This window comes from Natator depressus, chromosome 18 (genome assembly GCF_965152275.1).
Source record: "Natator depressus isolate rNatDep1 chromosome 18, rNatDep2.hap1, whole genome shotgun sequence".
Classification (NCBI taxonomy): Eukaryota; Metazoa; Chordata; order Testudines; family Cheloniidae; genus Natator; species Natator depressus.
In genome coordinates this window covers 6,430,997-6,451,882 of record NC_134251.1, presented here as the reverse complement: position 1 = coordinate 6,451,882, position 20,886 = coordinate 6,430,997, and the positions used below count along the sequence as shown (strand labels likewise).

The 20,886-nt window shown below is 44.0% G+C and overlaps 1 protein-coding gene across 5 annotated transcripts in view; it reads left to right on the top strand.

Moving 5' to 3' along the window:
* Positions 1 to 20,482, top strand: part of FBXO42 (F-box protein 42) — a 100,258-nt gene extending 79,776 nt beyond the window's left edge. For 3 of the 5 annotated variants that reach the window (XM_074975320.1, XM_074975322.1, XM_074975324.1), the window contains 6 exons: positions 9,637 to 9,790; positions 11,803 to 11,913; positions 12,788 to 12,884; positions 14,100 to 14,156; positions 14,692 to 14,808; positions 15,077 to 17,978. In XM_074975320.1, the coding sequence (XP_074831421.1) occupies positions 9,637 to 9,790; positions 11,803 to 11,913; positions 12,788 to 12,884; positions 14,100 to 14,156; positions 14,692 to 14,808; positions 15,077 to 16,189 (1,649 nt within the window). In that variant the 3' untranslated portion in view covers positions 16,190 to 17,978. The other 2 variants (XR_012642316.1, XM_074975323.1) reach the window with 2 other exon arrangements.
* The last annotated feature ends 404 nt before the right edge of the window (positions 20,483 to 20,886 follow it).

Below are 20,886 nucleotides of genomic sequence, written 5' to 3'. Positions count from 1 at the left end.
ATTTCATTGGTTCCCACTGCAGCTATAACTCAGCAACATTGTACGTAAATGATTCCCTGTAATTTCTCTGATTTTATTGACATGGACTGAAAGAACCAAGAGATTTCGCTCATTGCTGTAAATGCGCTCAAGTCAGCAATCCCTGTACAGAGGGCTTGAAATGTGCTGCATGATGCCAGGGATTGTATAGCTCCTGCAGCCTGTGCAGTCGGGCTGTGCATGTAGAGCCATTGCTCTCCCCTGCTCAGGGTTTGGTTTCAGTATATGTACAAAGGGGTGGAGTTACATGTGCTGTGGAAAGGAGCTTCACTTTGATGGTGTAAAAATGTAAACCACACTGTCTTGTTGATGGGTATTTTGTGTGAAATATTTCTCTTCCTCCCAAGAGGAAATGTTCCTTTTGACATGGTGAATAAAACAGAGCTGCAAACTAGCAGTGCTGTTCAGTGGGATGGCTGTGGAGCAGAGAACCAATTGAGTGTACCCATCTGCTCAGCTGCACACACCCAACCCCCTTCCCACCAATTATTTTTATATTAGCACTTTGTAGTATAATAAAGCAATTTCCATTTTCTCCATGTGCATCCTTAAGGGAAGATGAGCAGCAGGAGCTGATCAGTCCTCCACCCCCACTTCAGATCAGAAAGCCTTTAATTAGCCCCAGCATTGCTTTGTGTAGCATTTTCACTATTACTCAAATCACTTGAATTCTGCAGAGTACAGTATCAGGCAGAAAAAACATGGCAATTAAGCAGAGCATTGCAGTAAAGGGTGTTTTTCTGACTGGCTTTCTGCTTCTACACGTGAGTTGAAAGAAAGCTTAAAACAATACTGATCTTAGGAAATTTAATTCATGCTTTGTTATTAGCTGTCAAGTTGATTGTGTTTATATGGAATACTTGGTGACCGCTTACCAAGGTTTATTCAGCGCTCTGTTGGAATGATATTACTGACAAGGGGCAAAGAGACGAGCGAGTTACGTTACAGTGCTCATCCCAGACTAGTGCTGAAAAAACCTTTTCCCCACACCATCACACATTCTGTGTATGCTGCGTGTTACAGAACAACTAGTTTACAACTGCCTTAGATGACAAATTGGGCGGGGGTGGGGGGACACATCCGGGGTCCTGTTTACACTGGCCTTGCTGTCACTGCCCCAAGTGATATTGCAGCAGTGGGAACATTCTTGACAAATGTTAGTGTAACAAGCCTCATGAATCCAATTATACAAGGCTCAGAGAGGGAGTCAGAACCTCTAGTAATGACTATCAGTAGTTTTCTGTTCCCACGGGACAGTAAAATTGTGACTCTTGAGATCTTCAGGGATAGAAGCAAGTGCTGTCATTCTCATTGGAAAGCTTGGGAATCTCCCCTTTCCAGTGGGATAGAACCCATGTTTCTAGTTCTGCACGTAGGGTGGCAAGATATCAGACCTTAAATCCTTCACTGAAGAAAGTCTGAATATTCCTGGCCTTGGTCCAGTATAACTCTTTTTGCAAGGAGGGATGGGAGTGCCACACTTGAGTGTGAGAGAGAGAGAGGGGAAACCTTTCTCTGAATAAGCAGCTGTGTTTTAATGTTGAGAGGTGTGCTGCATATTTATTTAGTAAGATCTTCTGGGTGCCTCAGTTTGCTTTGTAGCAAATGACCAGTTAGGAGCTTGGGAAAGGTTTTATCCTTTGCTCTTATACACCTCTACCCCGATATAACGCGACCCAATAGAACATGAATTCAGATATAACGCGGTAAAGCAGCGCTCCGGAGGGGCAGGGCTGCGTGCTCCGGTGGATCAAAGCAAGTTCAATATAAGGCGGTTTCACCTATAACGCAATAAAAAATTTTGGCTCCCGAGGACAGCGTTATATGGGGGTAGAGGTGTATTATAAAGATACTTGGGATTTCATATACTGCTAGTTGTGTGCAGGTGCCTTAGACACATTAGACAGGGTCCCTGCCCTGAAAAGCTTATGGTTGAAATGGATTTTGACTATATTGTGAAGTTGCAATTCAGAACTTGTTTAATTCTTTCTATATTAAACTAAATTCCCATGTGAGATGCTCCAGAGAGCACACCTCTCTCCTTTTCTCTACACTGTGAAGCCTGGAAGCAGGAGGAGCAAATTAACTGGGTTTTTTTTCCTAAACCCAGATTACAAAGGGCATTGAAAGAGGATGGCCCTGCAAAGGAGAAACTGAACAATGCTTTCTTGACTCTTCCTTTAGGGTCTTTGTGTTGAGAAGGCCCAGTCTAGGCTAGTAGTAAATTCATGTCTTTTGGGACCACTCAGAATCTTAATGTTGCCTAGTTTTTAATGTCTCAGGACAGAAATAGGAAGGGTGATTATCAGGCACTGGTACAAGGGAGCTGAATATTTTGAATTACAATATTTCCCAGACCTTGTGGTTTAAGACTGAGTTGGAACTATAGTTTATCAGTACCCTCAAGGAACATTATGGAGATTTCCTCTTGACTTTCCTTCTCCTAGCACTTCCCCTGTAGTATTACCTAATTCTGATGCTTATGTTGTGATCACCAGGAAAGTTAATTCTCTGCCTGTCACTTTGCTTTCTGACCTCTGAACTGCTGCTCTTCCAGGCTCAGACACCTCATGTTGTCAGTTGTTAGAGCTCCACTCAGCAAACTGCTTGGGAAAGGCTTTTGAAGAGCAAAATGTGGGCTGGATCATGAAGGCAAGGACCTATGGATATCAAACTGTGCTGAAGTCCTCATGATGTAGTGAATGATGTTGAATGCAGCACACCTGTCCTTGGGACCAAGCTATGCCCCATATGGCAAAGCTGAATGAAGTTCCATGTGCTAGGGTCTAAGATCTGGCTTATTAAGTATTGTCACTGTGAACCCAGCAGTCACTGTAATAAACATGGACTTGAACATCACACCAGCTGTTATAGATCATTCAGAATTAGTGCAGTGGATTTCATTGTTTGACAAGTAGTACTGAAGAACAGGAGTTCTGAATTCTTTGTTTTCCAGGGGATGTGCATTATTTAAGCAGTAACTTGACAGTTGATGCTTTCTTTGGGGAATTATTTGGGGTGGTGTTTTAAGAGGTTGAAGGCAGTAATTTCAGCCATGCAAGTACAACACTCTTCATCAATGTGCACAGCTTGTTAAATCTCATATCTGTTATAAAATTGATTGACAGCCACTCAATTTGCAGGTTTTCCTGGGAGGAGTTGCTATCGGGTATGGATGTTAGTTATGAGATGAATTGCACAGAATCAGTCATAAGACATGAGCTTTTCAGAATTGTTGCACAGTTGTAGCAAACTTACTGTAAAAACACAGGAGAATTTTGATTAATTACATTCCATTGCAGTTGCTCATATATTGCCATTGGCTGATTTCACAGAAGGCCAAAAAGCTTGGGAAACATCTGCACTGATTAACAATGGCACAGAATGTTGCTTCATGTATCTGAATATCCAGATTTCATCATCAGTTCTCATTGGTTTATATCCTTTCTTTGGGGTAGAGGGCAAGGAAGTTTAGTTAAATTTGTTCCAATGACTGTGTGTCTGATAAGATTAAGTGCATGCAGGGTTAAGTGCAGGATTATCCTGGAGGGTGAAATCCATGTGGATACCCACGCTTGTTCAGAGTTTCTCCCATGGAAAACCTGGCTTCAGGACAAGAAGTTGGTCTTATTTTCTGCAATTTCATTGCTCTGATTGTAGTGTCTTTATCTTATGCTCCAAGGTTTACCAGTACTGCTCTGCTTTTACCAAAATGGCAGTGTCTGCATGTGTTGAAAAGTCACCACTCCCCTGGTCCTTCAATCTCTGACACTTCCAGTATCCCTGAATTTTAGGGGGTTATTTTGCTGTCTTTCTAAGGCTCAGCAGCATGTTGGTGGCTTCTCTGCAAATGCTTCTCCACCTTTACAAGTCGCTTAATAAAAGTTAGAGGTAAAATAAAGCCCCTTTCTCTGCCAAGGCAGGATTGTTGCTTTTCTAGTGTCTTGTCCAGTTTTGTTTTCAGTGTTCTTTTTTAAAGGCTGTTGGTACCAAGAACTTTCCTTTTCCGAGAAGGAGAGAGTGGGTCCCTACGTTGCATTTGGGAGCAAGCCTGCCAGTGTGGGTCCGCTGACGTGTGGTAATGTACCAGCACACTAAATAGAACTGAACAGACAGTGCTTTGATGTTGCAGCTTGGGCTTGGAAGGCCACCACCTCCTGGCTTCAGAGCCTGCGCTCCAGGCCAAACAGCCACATCTACACAGTTACTTTTAGCACACTAGTGTGAGTCTGTGACCTAGGCTGAGAGGCTCACTTCCACACACTGTGTAGACATAATTGGGACATGCCTGGATGTCTCTAAAGCCATTAAATGAACTGTCGGGATTTGGGAAAGTGGGAACCTGTGAGGTCCTGCTGTTTTTCCGGAAAATTCTCACCCTCTGCTGTGAGTTGCTGTTCTCAAACAGGTGACATGACCAATAGCGCTGGAGAGGAGTGTTGCTAGAGACCCAGTTGCCATGCATGCTCCTCCAACCATTAAATAAAGCTCTTTCCGAATACGAAATCGTAATCTAGACTTGGAACCTCCCTAGATAGAAAGTCCACGAAGTTTCCCCTTAGAACATTCTTATTTTCTCTTATTTAATTTGTCATCATGAAGGCCTCACTTCATGGTGATTATTCTGTGGCCTGAGGAGCTTCTCTGCTGGTCCTTCTGGAGTCATGCTGGTAAAAGGACAGAGCTGGTTTTGAACTTTGTACATCACATGCTACCACAATGTAGCTCTGAGACTACTAGACTGTCCATACCCCAAATGTACTATGGTACATGTATTTTAAACATTGAAAATACTTGCAATATAAGCTTCTGTCTTAGATAGTTTCTGGTGGGACTCTGTCTTGTCTAGAATCGCTACAGCTGCACTGCTTTAGCACTGAGTGTAGTTGCTCACTAGAGTCACAGAAGCAGTTCTCCCATCGCTGTAGTTAATCCATCTCAAGAAGTGGTAGCTGGGTCGGCAAAAGAATTCTTCCATCAACCTAACGCTGTCTACACTGGGGGTTAGGTCGGTTTGACTGTCTTCATGGGGTGAGGATTTGTCACATCCCTGAGCAACGTAGCTGGGTCGATGTAAATTTTCAGCTAGACCTCGCCGGGGGGGAATACTTTTCAAAGCATTCCTGGAGGCTGGAGAGTGCCTCTTTGAAAGATTCATATCTGCTTCGTGAGTTGGCAAATTCATCAGTTGAAAATTAAGTAACCAGAAGCCTGGCAGAAGCATCTCGCCAAGCAAAAAGGTGCAATGCCGTGTGTCCTTGAAATGTTTAGTCATTGCTAGGCCCTCTGCATGCTGAAATCCTTACCCTCAAGGAAAAGGATCCAAGAATTGTGCTTCCCATAAAGACTCTTTACATCAGTATCAGTGGTGAGCAGGGTTGAAGCGGGAAGTATCCAGAAGTCAGCACAGTCAGCTGATAAATGTAGCTAGTAATTTATTCTAAAACAGAGCCCACTAGATCTCTCTGTGGTTGACAACTCACCTTGTAGTGCAGCGTTTCTTAAACTGGGGTCCATGGATCCCTGGGGGTCCATGAGGGTACTCCAGGGGGTCTGCAAGCCCCACAGATGAACTCCTCCCCCTCTCTGCCAGCACCTCCTGCACTCTGGGGAACAGCTATTCAGGGCGCACTCGGGGGTCGGGGAGGAATCCTGTCTGGGGCCACCGGCCCCACTGCTCAATTCCTCCCCCTCCCTCCCCGTGCCTCCTGCACACCTTGGAACAGCTGTTCCCCAGCATGCAGGAGGCGCTGGGAGGGAGGGAGAGGAGTGGGGATGGGGTGCGTTCGGGGGAGGGAGTGGAAAGAGGAAGGGCAGGGGTGGAGCAGGGGCGGCAAGAGGAGGGGCAGGGCCTTGGGGGAAGGGGTGGAGTGGGGACAGGGCCTGGGGCTGAGTGGGGGGTTTGGGGTCCGTGAAAAATTTGAAATCAAAATGGGGGTCCTTGGGTTGCTAAAGTTTGAGAACTGCTGTGTCACTCTGCTTCTAACAGACAAAGTCATAAAGAGAAATAAGCCCACCTGTGTTGAAGAACTTTATTTTTGCCTTTGAAATGCTGTTAAGCAAATTTTATGAAGTTGTTTGAAGGAGTCATTTTGCAGCTCCAAGTAGTTGAGCCTGTCCCTGTGACGTTTTTGATGGCATACTTCATCTTTGCATTCTGCACGCTTGAGACTTGGGAAGTCAGGAAGGCTGCCTGTCAGTTCCCTTCTTTGGAGTGCACAATCAGAACTCTTGTTTCATATTCTTCTCCAAGAAGCTCCTGACCTTTTCAAATGCCTGAACTTGCAAAGTGACATGGGGAGTCAGTAGACAGACAGCCAAGGAGACTGTGCTTAGTTTATGGTGGGTTTAGCGTGTTGCGATGAAGTCATTTTCAGATTAGCGTCTATCACGGCGGTTTCTCAGTTGCATTTGTTAGCCTTTTCTCTACTGGGGACTTTTAGATAAAGAATCTGCTGCTGCCACCACAAGGTGCAATGTGGTTATTCTATTGCTCAGAGCAGAAACAGCCTTCTGTCACTCCCTTGCTTGGTCACAGCTTGATCAGTGTGGTGGATGTGTATTCTTGTGTACTTTGTTTTTCACAGCTATTCTCTGGTTGATGTTTCCATCTTCACATGAAACCATGTAGAACTGTCTCACATTTATCTGGTTTCTAGATTAACTCTTCTGAAAGTACTTTCCTGGCTTACCAAATTGTGATTTCTCCTTCGTGTCAGAATAAAACCCCACTCCAGTAATGCACCTGTTCACCATCTGTTAGCAGACCAAATGTCTCAAACAGTCAGGGCCAGATTCTGCCCCCATGGACAGATGGACAACTCCTGTTGACGTGGTTGGGGGTTGTGTGTGTATCTAAGTCAGGAATTTGACCTTCAGGTCATAGCAGTGACAAGATTTGTCACTTTACCTGACTATACATTATAGAGGAATCAAGTCAGTCTGTTATATTTTTGTAGTGATTTCTTCCCAGGTTCCCAGCTCTTACACACTTTTTTTTGTTTCAAACTAATTTCTGACCCATTTTAAGAACTGATCAGAATGCATCTTTAGCTTTGGAGTTGGTACCAGCATATTAATTGCATACTTAGAAACTGATCAGCCTTTATTTAATACAGAGTAATGTTCTATTTTTATTCTTCAATAGAAAAGAAAGATGTATTTGCCTTTCTAGTGGGAGATAAACTTTTGCTAAATATCTATTGTCCTCACCAAGCTAGGGGATTAAGCATACACCATATTTTAAATCTTTCTGTGATGGGAATCCATTAATTCTACATTCACCTGGCACCGGTGGTGTAAGAAGACAATCTCCTTGGCTAGTTCCTTAAGACTGGTGGGTTCTCGGAGCTCTTAACACAAAACAGTTGCGTTGGGAAAATTTAATTTTGTACGGCCAAGTAATTAGCGATGAAAGTGGATATTGTTAAGAATTTGATCAGTGGCATAGAGCAATCAAATCTGAACCATTTCATTTTAGTCATTAAGGAAACTAAATATTTTTGGAACTACTGTCAATATATTTTAGTGTGTGAATTACCATTTGGGCTCCATGTTTTTCCCCCTTTGTCCCTTTGTCCTCCATCTGACAGCAACAGCAAAATGTGCTCATGCCTGGAAAAAAGGGATCCTGGGGCGCAGGGGACAGTCTGTCGTCTTGTTTTGTGTGGGGGATGCTTTCATGTAGGCTTTGAACTTCCCGTCACTTGAGACTCAGGCTTGGACTAATGACTTTGCACAGCTGTAGCACCTTATATCCAAAGCTCTCAAAGCATTTTACAAACATTGAGAGAAGTTTCACAAGTCCCCTGTAAGGCAGGAGTGTTTAAATAGCTGTTTTCACTTCTCAAAAATAGAGTCTTGGTTCTGTGTCTCATTACCTACTGAAATACGCCTCTGTATAAACTGCTCTATTAGGACCGTAAACTAATTAGCTTGGGTCTGTTAGCTCAGCATTTTAGATGGTAATAGTACATTTTTGGCCAAATGCATGGGCCTTGCCTAGAATTGCACATCAGTTTCTGCAGTCAGGCTTGCTTAAGTGTGCATTTCTAATTTCTCTTTCTAATTGTGGGCACAGTTAGGTTTTTATCCTTGCTTTGTGTGGTGTGTCTCCTTACAGATTGTCATTATGACCTTGCTACAGGGTACTGTTGTGAGAAGGTGCTAGAAAGCTTCTCTGCAAAGTACAGAGAATCACTTCAGATCTACTGATTGACATGGGAGTATTTGGGGGGAAGTGTCACTGGGTCTATTCTGTCTGGGACAATTTTAATATTTGACTGGGAAGTAATACAGAATGTTTTATACCTCAGATTGTTTGTTCAGCAAGGTCACGCATGGTGCAGCACCTCGGCCTGTTAGCACAAGGAAAGTTTGTATTTTCTCAGTGAATTGTGGCAGGTTCCCTGATAGTTCAAAGGGATGTGATCCTTTTCTAACTGTTCTTGGGAGAGGACTCTCTCTGCCATGGAGAAGACTATCTCTGGCCAGTTCAAAAATAGTCATGTTAAGAACCAATTCTGAGTAGTACGACTAATTACAAAGACAAGATGTTCAACAAAAAAAAAAAAAAAAAAAAAGTCAAGATTATAAGTTTTATAATTTATTGGGGGGAGGGATAGCTCAGTGGTTTGAGCATTGGCCTGCTAAACCCAGGGTTGTGAGTTCAATCCTTGAAGGGGCCATTTAGGGATCTGGGGCAAAAATTGGGGATTGGTCCTACTTTGAGCAGGGGGTTGGACTAGATGACCTCCTGAAGTCCCTTCCAACCCTGATATTCTATGATTCTACGATAACCAGTCAGTTCAGTAATATACTGGCGGCGTGGAGTGTGAGGTGAGATCAATGTTCTTTGTCTGATTTAGTAAAATAGAAAATAAAAGCCATCTGATCTTGGGTAATATGTTGCAACAGATTTCAAGCCCTGGGATACAGCCACTTTTCCCTCTGTTTACATGCAGCAGCAGTACAGCCCAGAGTGCCTCATCTGAGCTACATAACCAAGACTGGGACCAGTAAGCCTTTAGAATTTTAAATGGAGTAAATCAAAGATAACTTACTTGTTAGATAAGGTGCTTTGTATTGTAAGAATTCTCTCCTGCCATCTGTAACCTGCAGTCTACCATTGCTCCAGATTCTGAGATGTGACTGTTAATCCCTGCTGGGAATATGTAGGGTTAATTTTGCAACTTCCTAGCTCTGTAAAATGAGATTCATAATATGCTGTGGCTTGTAAGTACCCAGGAGATATTCCTTGGGGAAAAGTTACTAGTTATTTGGAGATAATTATTGCTTTTATTCAGCACCAAAGCAATAATTTAAAGTGATATGTTAGAAAGCTAGTAATTTCCTGTCACTGACTGACAGATGTTTTGCCATACGTGAGATGTGCTTTCAGGCTTGTACTAATTACGATGACACAAATTGGCAGTAGCTTTCTTCCCATGCTCCCTACTCTAATTTTGTCATCTTTTCCTCTCTGCCTTTTAGAGGGGAGGTTCCATTTTGTCACATTTCAGTAAGATCTGTGCACAGCTTGGCTGCTGGTTTGAAATGCCGTTTGCTAACTTTTTTCCTTTCTCTGCTCCCCTCCAGGTTCTTATCCGTCACCTAAGGCTGGGGCCACTTTAGTGGTGTATAAGGACTTGCTTGTGCTGTTTGGTGGGTGGACGCGGCCAAGCCCCTACCCTCTGCACCAGCCGGAGAGGTTCTTTGATGAAATACATACCTACTCGCCTTCCAAAAATTGGTAAGAGAACATCCTGAGAGGCTGGATTGGAAATATGCCTTTTACCTTGAAAGTGTATCCATACACTCTGTCTATACATACGGAGCTGCTCTTAAAAGCTTGGCTGAATCCCTCTGACCGACTTTGCTTGTGGAGATATAGGAGGAAGGAGAAATGAACATTCCCTGATCTTGGGTTAAATGTCCTGAAGCTGTTGTGACCCTGGGTAAAATATCTAGTGAAGTAATGTCCAGAGACGTGAAGAGCCAAGAGTCCTACTGTCTGAGCTCCCCGATGGCCATAGCTTCCTTATTTTCTTAGAGTAGGAACTAAAATGAAACTAATCCAGTTTTTTTCTTAACTCCTTCCTGCTGAGGCTATATAGATGCACAGTTTGAGAGTAGAAGTAGGTATTTGGAACACGTAGTTCATTTGATCATACATTTTGATTCTTTATTATGTCTTAAGTCTATTTAGCTTTTTTTTAACACCTAGGGATTTTACTTAAAGTAAAAAATTTGAGGGGAATAAGATGAGGAAGAAAAGGGACACGTGGAACGGAAGAGGAGGAACAGACGAAGTCTCACATCCCAGGTGGTATTTCGGATTTAGCTGGCGGAGGTGGGAGTGTCATCTGTATCTCCCTTGTATGGCCCCGTCTGGTCAGGACATATCTCGGGATTAGGATGGAGGAGGTCTGGGGTCACAGGAGATGGTGGCGAAGCTTGCTCCAGTAGCCAGTCCAGGCAGGCAGACCTCCTATTTCTGAATTGCTGCCTGCTCTGTCAGACTTTAAGATTAGCTAGGAACATCAGAAAAATATATTAAAGATGGTAGCAAAACTCTTTTTCTAGCCCCCCCTTCCCAGAATAAGTGCTCACTTACAACATACTTCCCTTCAGAACTGATGTATGTGAGCTAATGCCTTACTAAAGTAGTGATGAATCCTACCTCTGTTTCATATGGGCATTTAATCACCAAAAGGCTCAGTTATCTATTGCAGTTGTGGGCAGTGTCTTTAGTGTGCTGTAGGTAAATAGTTAATGATAATAGTTGAGGACAAATTTCATTGAAAATACCAGTACTACCAATTTAAGATCCTCTTTCCTTGTCATGTTAAACAGTTTACAGCAAGCTAACATTTTCAAATACTAGCTTTTAGTCATATTTGGTCTTTGTAGACGTTTTTCCATGACGTTTTCTTCTCTGTAATAAAATGTCTTTTATGAACCTGCTGTTTCTTGTGACATTATTAAGACTTGAGCTAATTCTTTTGAATTGCTGATTTCTCTGCTCTTCAGATTGCATAGAGGGCCTTTCCTTCGTATTTGCCTGTAAAGTGCTATGACCACTTAAGGAGCTAGAAACGTTTCCTCCCCAAAGGGATTTATTTGGTACAGATCTAGAGCCAACAAAGTAAATGTATTTTCTTTTCCATGTTGCTAGCGTGTTCTCTGACAACTGACTTTCCCAGCACAACTACACTTCAGTATGAGCTGAAGTGCCTTGGCTGTACTTTAGTTTGAAAACAGTACTACGTATTATCATTAATTTCAGACCTGTTTTGGTTCCAAACTAAACTTCGTCTGCCCTCCATTCAAATAGTGTTGCTGGTTCTGATACCAGAGCATTTAGTCAAAATGCTCTATCTCAGGTTTATTCTTTTTCTGTCTCTTCGTTGTTTGCGTCATCACCTTGTTTTATTTCATGTTCATTTACATTTTATAAATCCCTGCTCTCCACACTCTTGGTGGCCTCTGTGGTATTTGATACATAACAAATGATACAGTGCCCCCCTTTTCAATAAGGCAGCGTTTAGATCTCGGGGGCTAGAAATTGCAACACCAGAAAGTCATGAGCCAGTGAACTTTCTCAGGAGGCAGTTTTCCATTTAAGGGTGTAAGACTGTTTGTTTCTTAAAAAAAAAAAAAAAAAAAATTGGCCATTTGCCTTTTTCATCTCTGGAGGAGAAATCTGAGGGGAATTTGTAACATAATTCACAGATTTTAATGTATCCTCACCTGTTTCCTTAGGTGGAACTGCATAGTGACAACACACGGCCCCCCTCCCATGGCAGGCCACTCCTCTTGTGTAATAGACGACAAAATGATTGTCTTTGGAGGTTCCCTAGGATCTCGGCAAATGTAAGTTTATAACTTTTTTCCCTCAGAGGTATTACTGGGAATCCTGTGAATGTGAAAAATGAGGAACAAACATTGGGTAGGGTCAAGTACGGTGTGGGGCAGAATTGATGCAAGCTTTTCACCCAGAGCTGTGACAGTGCATCATGATCCTACCCTCCCCCACTGCTGTGCCAGTCTCTAGAGCTGAGCTGGTTCATTTTGCTGATTCATACCACGTTGTGAAGTTGATAAGCATTGTTTAGTGAAACCACTGAGCCCACATGGAGCTCCAGTGAAGTCAGTGAGGCTGTGTGCCGTGGTCCACCCACATGGAGGCCTAGACTTCCACCTGGGAGGATTCGAGGTCAGAATGGCTCTTAAAACGAAAGTGAATTTAGCAGTCTCTGCTAAGGGCAGTTTATCCACTTCACAGTGCGCTGCGTCAGCAAGCTCCGTTCAAGAAAGTGCCCTGGACTGGAATAAGGGAGGGGAAGTCAGGTTCCTGGCGCATGGTTTCAGCTCTGGGTGGGAAAGCTTGTATTTATGAAAATACTAAATTGCAGCGTGTCTGTGTAGCCTTGGGCCTGCTGCTCCCCACCTCCCCATTGCTGCCCCGTCTTGGAACAAAGCTTAATCAGTACTTGATGCATGCTCCTGATTGGCTGCTGTCCCATTACTGGTTCCCTTCTCTGTGGTAACCTGTGTGACACACCAATACACACACATCCCCTGCTTGTGGGAGGAATCAGTTTAACTCTGCTAATGTGCCCCGAGGTTTGAGCACTACTGTCTAATGAGAACAGTGCTGCAGTCTTCCTAACTGTTGCTTATTTGAGATCCCAAGGGACTGGGTCTCTGTACCTCTGGTTCCACGTTTGTCATCTTGTCCTTGCAGGAGTAATGACGTCTGGGTTCTGGATCTCGAGCAGTGGGCTTGGTCGAAGCCAAACATCTCTGGGCCTACTCCTCACCCACGTGGCGGCCAATCTCAGGTGACTGTCTCCTGCAGTTATTCAGCAAACATTGCAGTACCTTGCGGTGAGCTCTACAAGGAGCTCTAGCTGCCTGCACGAAGTGTCAAGGATAAATTAGAGAAGCAAAATCCCATCACTCATTTTGTGATCAGCTTCCCATCCTCACCTGAGGGGCTTCTAAAAAGTAATTCCCCCTTTCTAAGCCATCTTTGCAGTCTCAGCATGCCAGGCCTTTGCCCCCTTTCCACCTATTTCACCGCTTTGAGAGGATGCATTTTTAAAACTTCTTGATGTTGAGCCAGTTTGTAAATATCTCCGTGTTTTGTGCATGTGCCAAGACTTGTGATTAACATGTCTAAAAAACAAACCTTCCCATTTTAACATTTTAAGCAAAATACTGCAGTCTGTCTCAACATATAAAGGATCCATTTGTGCTTGCCCTGTGGGGGACCCCATGGATTACCAGACCCACCAGATTTCAGATTTCAACTGACATGGACAATGCCCAGTAAGATCATTAGTTTTCTGGAGCCCATCTTGACACCCTGCATAAGCCCTACAGCATGCATGCCAGAGCGTCGCCCCAGATTCCCCATCTCCTGTCCTGGGAATGACAGGGGGAGGGATAGCTCAGTGGCTTTGAGCATTGGCCTGCTAAACCCAGGGATGTGAGTTGAATCCTTGAGGGGGCTGTTTGGGATCTGAGGCAAAAATTGGGGATTGGTCCTGCTTTGAGCAGGAGGTTGGACTAGATGACCTCCTGACGTCCCTTCCAACCCTGATATTCTGTGATTCTGTCTGACTTTGGTACCAGCAGGGCATTGATACTGCTCTCTTCACCGTACCACTCAGCCTGGTGATGGGGGCCATATAAATACAGACCATGGGCATTTGAGTGCTAAATGAACAGAGTTAAGTTCCCTAACTAGTTCCCTCCACTTAGCAAGTTGCATTTTGACTCCACCTCCTGGATTCATTGTCCATGTATATTAGGTGGAGTCACAAAGGTGTCAGTTTCAGACAGGCTGGTGAGAGAGGAGGGGTTGTGCCAGCCCTTAAAGGAGGTTCTGTGAGTAGGCTGGGGCAGGAAGGATGTGGGAGGGAGCTGGATGAGGATGTTGCTTTGCCTAGGGTCCTGCAAAACCACACAGCTTCATGATAAAGCAGTGATGGTCTTGCTTAAAATATTGTTGTATTCTCCCAAATCTGTAATACTTTTCTTTGCCCCTTTAGATCATTATAGATGATGAAACCATTTTAATCCTTGGTGGTTGTGGCGGTCCAAATGCAGTAAGTATATAAAGTGTGCAAGCACGAACACCGAATGTGTGCCCCTTCCTTGTATGACACAAGCTTCTGTATACGGCCATAGTGGTCATAGTTGCACGTTATCACAATAGCAGCTCCATAGGTCAACTTCTTGGTGTGCTGCAGAGCAATCTTGACTGGTGGGCTTGGCAGCTGAATTGTAGACTTCATGTAGTTGTCACCCGTGCTATAGTTGCCCATAAATAACTCCTAATAAAATGCATTGCAGGTCTCTAGCACCCATGCAGGCATCTCAGAGCAGTTTACAAACATGCCCTCTGCGATAGGCCAGAATTAGAAATTGGATGAGAAACTTAAGGCACAAAGAGGTGACTTGCCCTTAAAATCCCACAGTGGTAGTCAGGGATAGAACCCGGAATACCCATACTGTGCTTTCACTTCCAGGCCTGGATTCCTTGCCATCTGTAGGAAAATGGCTCTCGGAAATCTTTGTTTCTGGGGAAGATCTCTCTGCACTAAAGCTAAGTTTCTGGTTTTGTCACACTTTTCTTCGCAGCTGTTTAAGGATGCTTGGCTACTGCACATGCGCACAAACCCCTGGACATGGCAGCCATTGAAAGTGGAAAATGAAGACCATGGAGCCCCTGAACTATGGTGTCATCCCGCATGCAGGGTAAGGGGGTCAGAAATGGGGCAGGGTGGTATTACGAAGAGGAATTTGTCATGAAGGAAAGCTTATTTATTTGAATCGGATCTCCTGGCTCGTTAACATGATATGGTCTCTGCTAGGGTGTTCTCATGTGGAATATCCCGTGACTGCTGGTTCACTGGATGTTTGGTTTCCAGCATACGTTTTTCACCAATGCACTAACACACCCGTAGGGGTTTAGGAACATCTCTGCAGCAGTTTGTAATAGTGCGCTCCATTTTTTGTCTTTTAGGTGGGACAGTGTGTTGTGGTCTTCAGCCAGGCTCCCAGCGGGAGAGCTCCACTTAGCCCCAGCTTGAACTCTCGCCCATCTCCTATCAGTGCCACGCCGCCAGCCCTGGTTCCTGAAACACGGGAATACCGCTCTCAGTCTCCAGTCAGGAACGCCGACGAAGCTCCTTGTGTGAATGGCCGCTGGGGCACCCTGAGACCTAGAGCACAAAGACAGACACCATCAGGCTCCCGGGAAGGGAGCCTGTCCCCATCCAGAGGGGATGGGTCACCTGTACTGAATGGTGGGAGTTTATCCCCTGGAACCGCAGCAGGGGGGGGTGCTTCATTGGACAGTCCTGTACAGGCCATATCGCCCAGCACACCTGCTGCTGAAGGATATGACCTGAAAGTTGGACTTTCCCTGGCGCCGCGACGAGGATCGCTACCAGATCAGAAAGATCTACGCTTAGGGTCTGTAGATTTGAATTGGGATCAGAAACCAGGTTCTGTTAGCTGTCAAATGGATGCTGTGGACAATAGGACAGTTGGTGGAAGCATGAGAAATCCCCCAGAGCAGACAAATGGAATCCATACCCCACCTCATATCACTAGTTCCCTACCAGGGGCGGTGTCACCAGGTGCACTCCGAAGAAGCCTGGAGGCTGTCAAGGCCCTGTCTTCCAAAGGTGCATCTGGTTCAGCAGCATTAAGTCCTCCTTTGGTGTCTTCACCAGGATCCCCTGGTAGCCAGAGTGGGAGCAGTGCCGAGGTGGCGCCAGCACCACGCCCAGGCTCCGCCCAAGGGGATGGCCATTCCTTACCTCCGATCGCTCGTCGCTTGGGCCACCATCCACCGCAGTCTCTGAATGTCGGCAAGCCTTTGTATCAAAGCATGAACTGCAAACCCATGCAGATGTATGTGCTAGACATTAAAGACACCAAGGAGAAAGGGCAAGTCAAATGGAAAGTGTTCAATAGCAGCTCCGTGGTGGGGCCACCAGAGACCAGCCTACACACTGTAGTGCAAGGCAGGGGGGAACTGATCATATTCGGTGGCCTAATGGACAAGAAACAAAACGTGAAGTACTATCCCAAAACAAATGCCTTGTACTTTGTGCGAGCAAAAAGATAATGTGGCAAAAGCTGTTCAACCCCTTCCCTTCCTGCCCCACCCCCTTACCATGGCTTTCTTTTTTTAACCCTTTCTCTGTCACGCAGGCATTTAAACTGTGAACTAGGGAACGACAAACCAATAAAATCCAAACACAGTTTCAGCGCTGCCCTCCAGTTTCCAGTCTATGATCCTGGCTCTGGGCTTGGTTCAGAAAGTCCTATTTTTAAAAAAAGAGAGAATATTCTGTTTACAAATGGGGAGAAATCTCCATTCCAGTGGGATGAACTGTTGCTGTGTTCTAGCAGGAGCTTCACTGCGCCTTATCCTTTGCTGGTAACTAGACCAAGAATTTGGGGTGAGTGGGTGGGAAAACTTCTAGGATCCAATAACTTCTTCAGAATTTTTCAGGAGTATAGAGGGGCCCTCCTCTCTCTCTCTCTCTCTCTCTCCAATTGCAGTTCCTATAGGGATGCTGGTAAGAATGGTCTTCAAAGAACATACTGAATAGCTGCAGGCAGGAGGCTGTGTGCTTGTATGCACTGACAAATACTCATGCTTATCTGTTGAATGTGGCTGCATAATGAAAATAGCGCTTTTTTTAATCTATCAGTATTGCAGCCATTACTGTAATCCTTAATCTGCAAAATGACACAGATGCCTTTTTTCCTAAATGCTTTGGCCTGATAGAACTATTCTTGTCCAATACAATGAGAGAGTTAGAAGGGAGAAAGGACAGTTTGACATTGAAATGCCAGGATCATCCAGAATTAAATTTATACAGCCCACCTTAGTATTCCACCGGGTAAAGTCCTGCACTAGATCAAACCAACAGCTTGGATTGATGACTTTGGAACCCCTGATGGTCTTGAGTTGCAAGCTGCCGAAATAGTGCATACAAATACATCACTGACGTTTGAAAACAGTAAATAATGGAAATCACAATTTTAGAATGATTTGTACATGCGTGGTTAGGATGTTTTATAAGAATCAGTGGCTATGTGCATCCTTAAAGCTTGACTTCTACTTTTTTTCCCCCCATAAGATTTTGTTCTGGATCCTTTTGTTATCTTGAGAGTGCTCGACTCCGTACTTGTACCTGTACAGACAACTGTCCTGCAGGCACTGGGATGTCTTAGGTCATCTTTGCTTATCAAACAGAAAAAACATGTGTACAGGTTCAGATTGCTCAAAGTACTTAAGCACATGTTGAAGTCCTGTTGACATTTAAGCATGTACTTAAGTGCTTTGCTAAACTGTAGCCACACAGACCATATTCAATTCTTTTTCATAGCTTGTTTGAGCTAGTAATTTATGCGGTTACTACAGTTCAAATTCCCTGGTTCATGCTCACATTAAAGTTATCCTGATGGATAATGCATCGGAAAATAACATTAATCCAAAGTAACATTACAATTATATCAACCAACCAAAGCAAGGGAAATTCAGATGTAAAGCTGCTGCTCCATCCTTTACTATAGATTACGTTTTAGCAGTTTGCTACTCCTTCAGTCTTACTCCAGAGTGCTTTCTTTTCAATTACTTTGAACTTTTTCTAGCTTTCTCTGAGTGTACAAGACATTTTGGCAATCACTGAACTGGCAAATTTTAGTCTGGAAGGGATTTTTTCAGCCAAGTTACAAATACCTGCAAAGTAAGGGTTGAAGTGGAATGCTGGCCCAGCATTAACAGCCTCCGGGGTAATCACTGATGCTGAGAATTCAGTTACCTAAATCAACAAAGACTTTAGTTCAAATCAATTCTGATTCCTTTTAATGTACACTTTTGGATGAATTCTCTTTCCTTCCCTCTGCAGCTTGGAAGAATTGCAATAGAGACCGGCTGATCCACAGAGGGGCACCAGTTTGCCATAGGTTTCTTTCACTAGCCTGTGATCCTGGCTGCTTCTGAAGCCTGCAGTTTTCATCGGACATTGTGGATTGTTAAATCTGTTGGCCCCTGTTCTACAATAGTCTCCACCCACACAGGGCCCTGTTGTAGTTGCTGGGGCTCCACACATTGCAGGATTCAAGGTTTATTATTTTTACGACTTTCTAAAGCAAAAACTACTTGTTGCTCACACCAGCAGGTTCAGAACGTTGGCAGTGCTGGTTTTAAAAAAAAGCAGGGGGAGGGACTGACAAGCTAGGCTGCACAATGTCTCATTAGACAATAACGAACTAGAAAATACACTTTGAAGCCAATACCCAGACCTGCCTGAAAGTGATCTGCCCCTGCGGTACACCACATTGTGGTGTTAATACTGTCACTGAAGCACAAAGCTCACTTTCCCTCATCTCATTATATCATGATGGTCTCCAGCTTTGCCTTGGCCAGAGATGTTGAGAACTGTTCCAGGTGCATTGTAGGGCTGTTCAGAGAGAGGAGCATTTAGTTAACTACTGAGCACGCATAGTCCTGAAGTGGTGGTTAAGCGCTGAGAAAACGTTCAGAAACTGCCTGTATTCCTTGAGCAGACTAATCACAAAATAAATCTTAATACATATGTGGCATAAAAGTAGGAAATCCTTTCCTAATCACAGTGAAACCTGCACACTGGGCAGATCTGTGATAGTTGTCATTGCATTGGATGTACCACGAAGTGGCTCCTTTAAGATTTCCAATATGATTTTGTTTGGACTTTTAACTGTCTCCACTGGGCCACTGAGTTTTGCTGGACCTTTGGTGGTCACTGAAAACACTTTTTTAAATCTAGAATCACAAGCCTTTTTAAAGGGAAAAAACCCTTCTCTAACTCCAGTATTCTTTCCCATTCTGCCCCTGCTGAGAAGGTATTTGTTCAACAAGCCCCAAATGGTTTCTTTGAACCTGATGGTTTAAAAATGAAAGAAACCCAACCATGGCTTTATATTTATCTCCAGGCCTCCAGTAAAACCTGTCTCCGTTAGACTGAAAGGCACTGAAGGTACCTCTTTGTACACTGCATTTTCAGCACACAAGACTGCTTCAATTTCTGTGTTCATCTTGAGTGCAAGAATCAGTTTTGTAAAATGCAAAGGTTGTGGTGGGGTGGTTTGAAACCCTTTTACGGGACGAAACAAATTCAGCCACTGTTGGTTTGTTAATGCTGGACTGGGTTTAGTGCAAACCTGGTCTATCTCCCAGATCCTCCAGTGTCACTTGAGCCTTGAAAAATTGATTTTGAGGGTGTGAGCTATATTTGAATGCACCTTTAATGCTGTTATATAGAATCTTTATTAAGTCCAGCTCTGATTATATTTAACATGTAAGCCAGTTTTGTCTCAATTAAATGAGACATCCCACCTTACAGTATCTTTATCAATATTTAAAATGTTCTTCTTGAAGCTTTAACCCCTTCTATGGCTGCAGAGGGGCCTTTCATGATGATGGCATTGGGTTGACTGCTGTTGCTTAACGTAGCAGAGGTGGGTAGTTCGGGGTTTTTGTGTTTTCCTCCTCTGCCCCAGCTTGATCAGAACTCCATTGTGATTTCCCTATACAGGATGAGATTGACATGTTTCATTTGCATGTCTGTCTTTCACCCAGGGTTGTTTGAGAGCAAAAACTGAAAGTTTTAAAAAGCCAACTGCTAGTGAATTTACACTGATGTCTGTCACTATAGGATTTATACCCTTCCCCACAGACACACATCATACCCCAGCCCTCAAGTGCTCGAAGTTCACTGCAGAAGATAAAACTGTACAAAGTGACATAGGAAGTGGTCTGGGTAATTCTATGGGCAATTATAATAGCTTCATACCAGGTTGCAAGCCACATGGAAACTGTAAGGGGTCTTCCCGGTCTTGCTTGTGGCATTTCCCAATTCATATTTCCATCTGTTCTAGTCCGTGTGGTGATCCTGGCATGATGATGTTTCACTGCTTTGCTTCATTTGTGGCCTCTTTACCAACACATTCATGTTCTGCTAGGTCAGCAGACTGGAGTGGAGGGACCCAGGAACACAAAGAGCAGTCCCTTTGCCTTTCCCTCCTCTGCCCTGTGTGTGTTGCAGAAGGCATGTTCTGCATGGTTTCAACATGGCTCCCAAAGTGGTCTCTATGAATGACAGAAATGTGGGTCTTTATTTCCTCCCCCATCCTGTCCCCAGACAAACAGGTTTCGTGTAATACGCACAAAGTGTGATCCAGTGTCGCTGGTGCTGTGACTCAGGTGTACAGGATGACTTTGCCCTACTCGTCATTTTAGGCTCATCCAAGTGTAGGAATGAAAAGTGGATTTCATTGATATTTAAATGTGTAAATTTCATTTTTGTTAATGTTTTCCCCCAATGAATTTTTAGCAATTTAACAAATAAATAATAATAAAAAGATGGCTGGCAGTTGTTTTTAAATGACTGGGTTTTAAATCTAGCTTTCATGTAAACTCTGTATATTGTTCCAGTGGCATCTACTGGCTTTCTTCCCACATCTTGCTCCCTCTGTGCCGTTTTTTCTCCACCCCCCCCCCGCCCCCCTGCCTTGTCCTAAGGGCTTGTTGCTATGACAGACAGCAGACAAGCCTTAAGGGTTAAGTTTTGAGATTTAAATTGAGACGGGGAGGAGTTTTATTGTTTCAGTTAAATGTATCTGTTTCGTTGCACTGCCTTCCCTTACAAGAGGACAATACGATTCCTTTTGAGTAAGTGGGCCGGAGTCAGGCAATTCCTACTATGAGATCCTCAGCGCCCTTTGGTTGGCTCTGTACCTTGCTATCTCTGATCCTATGCCTTGTGAGGC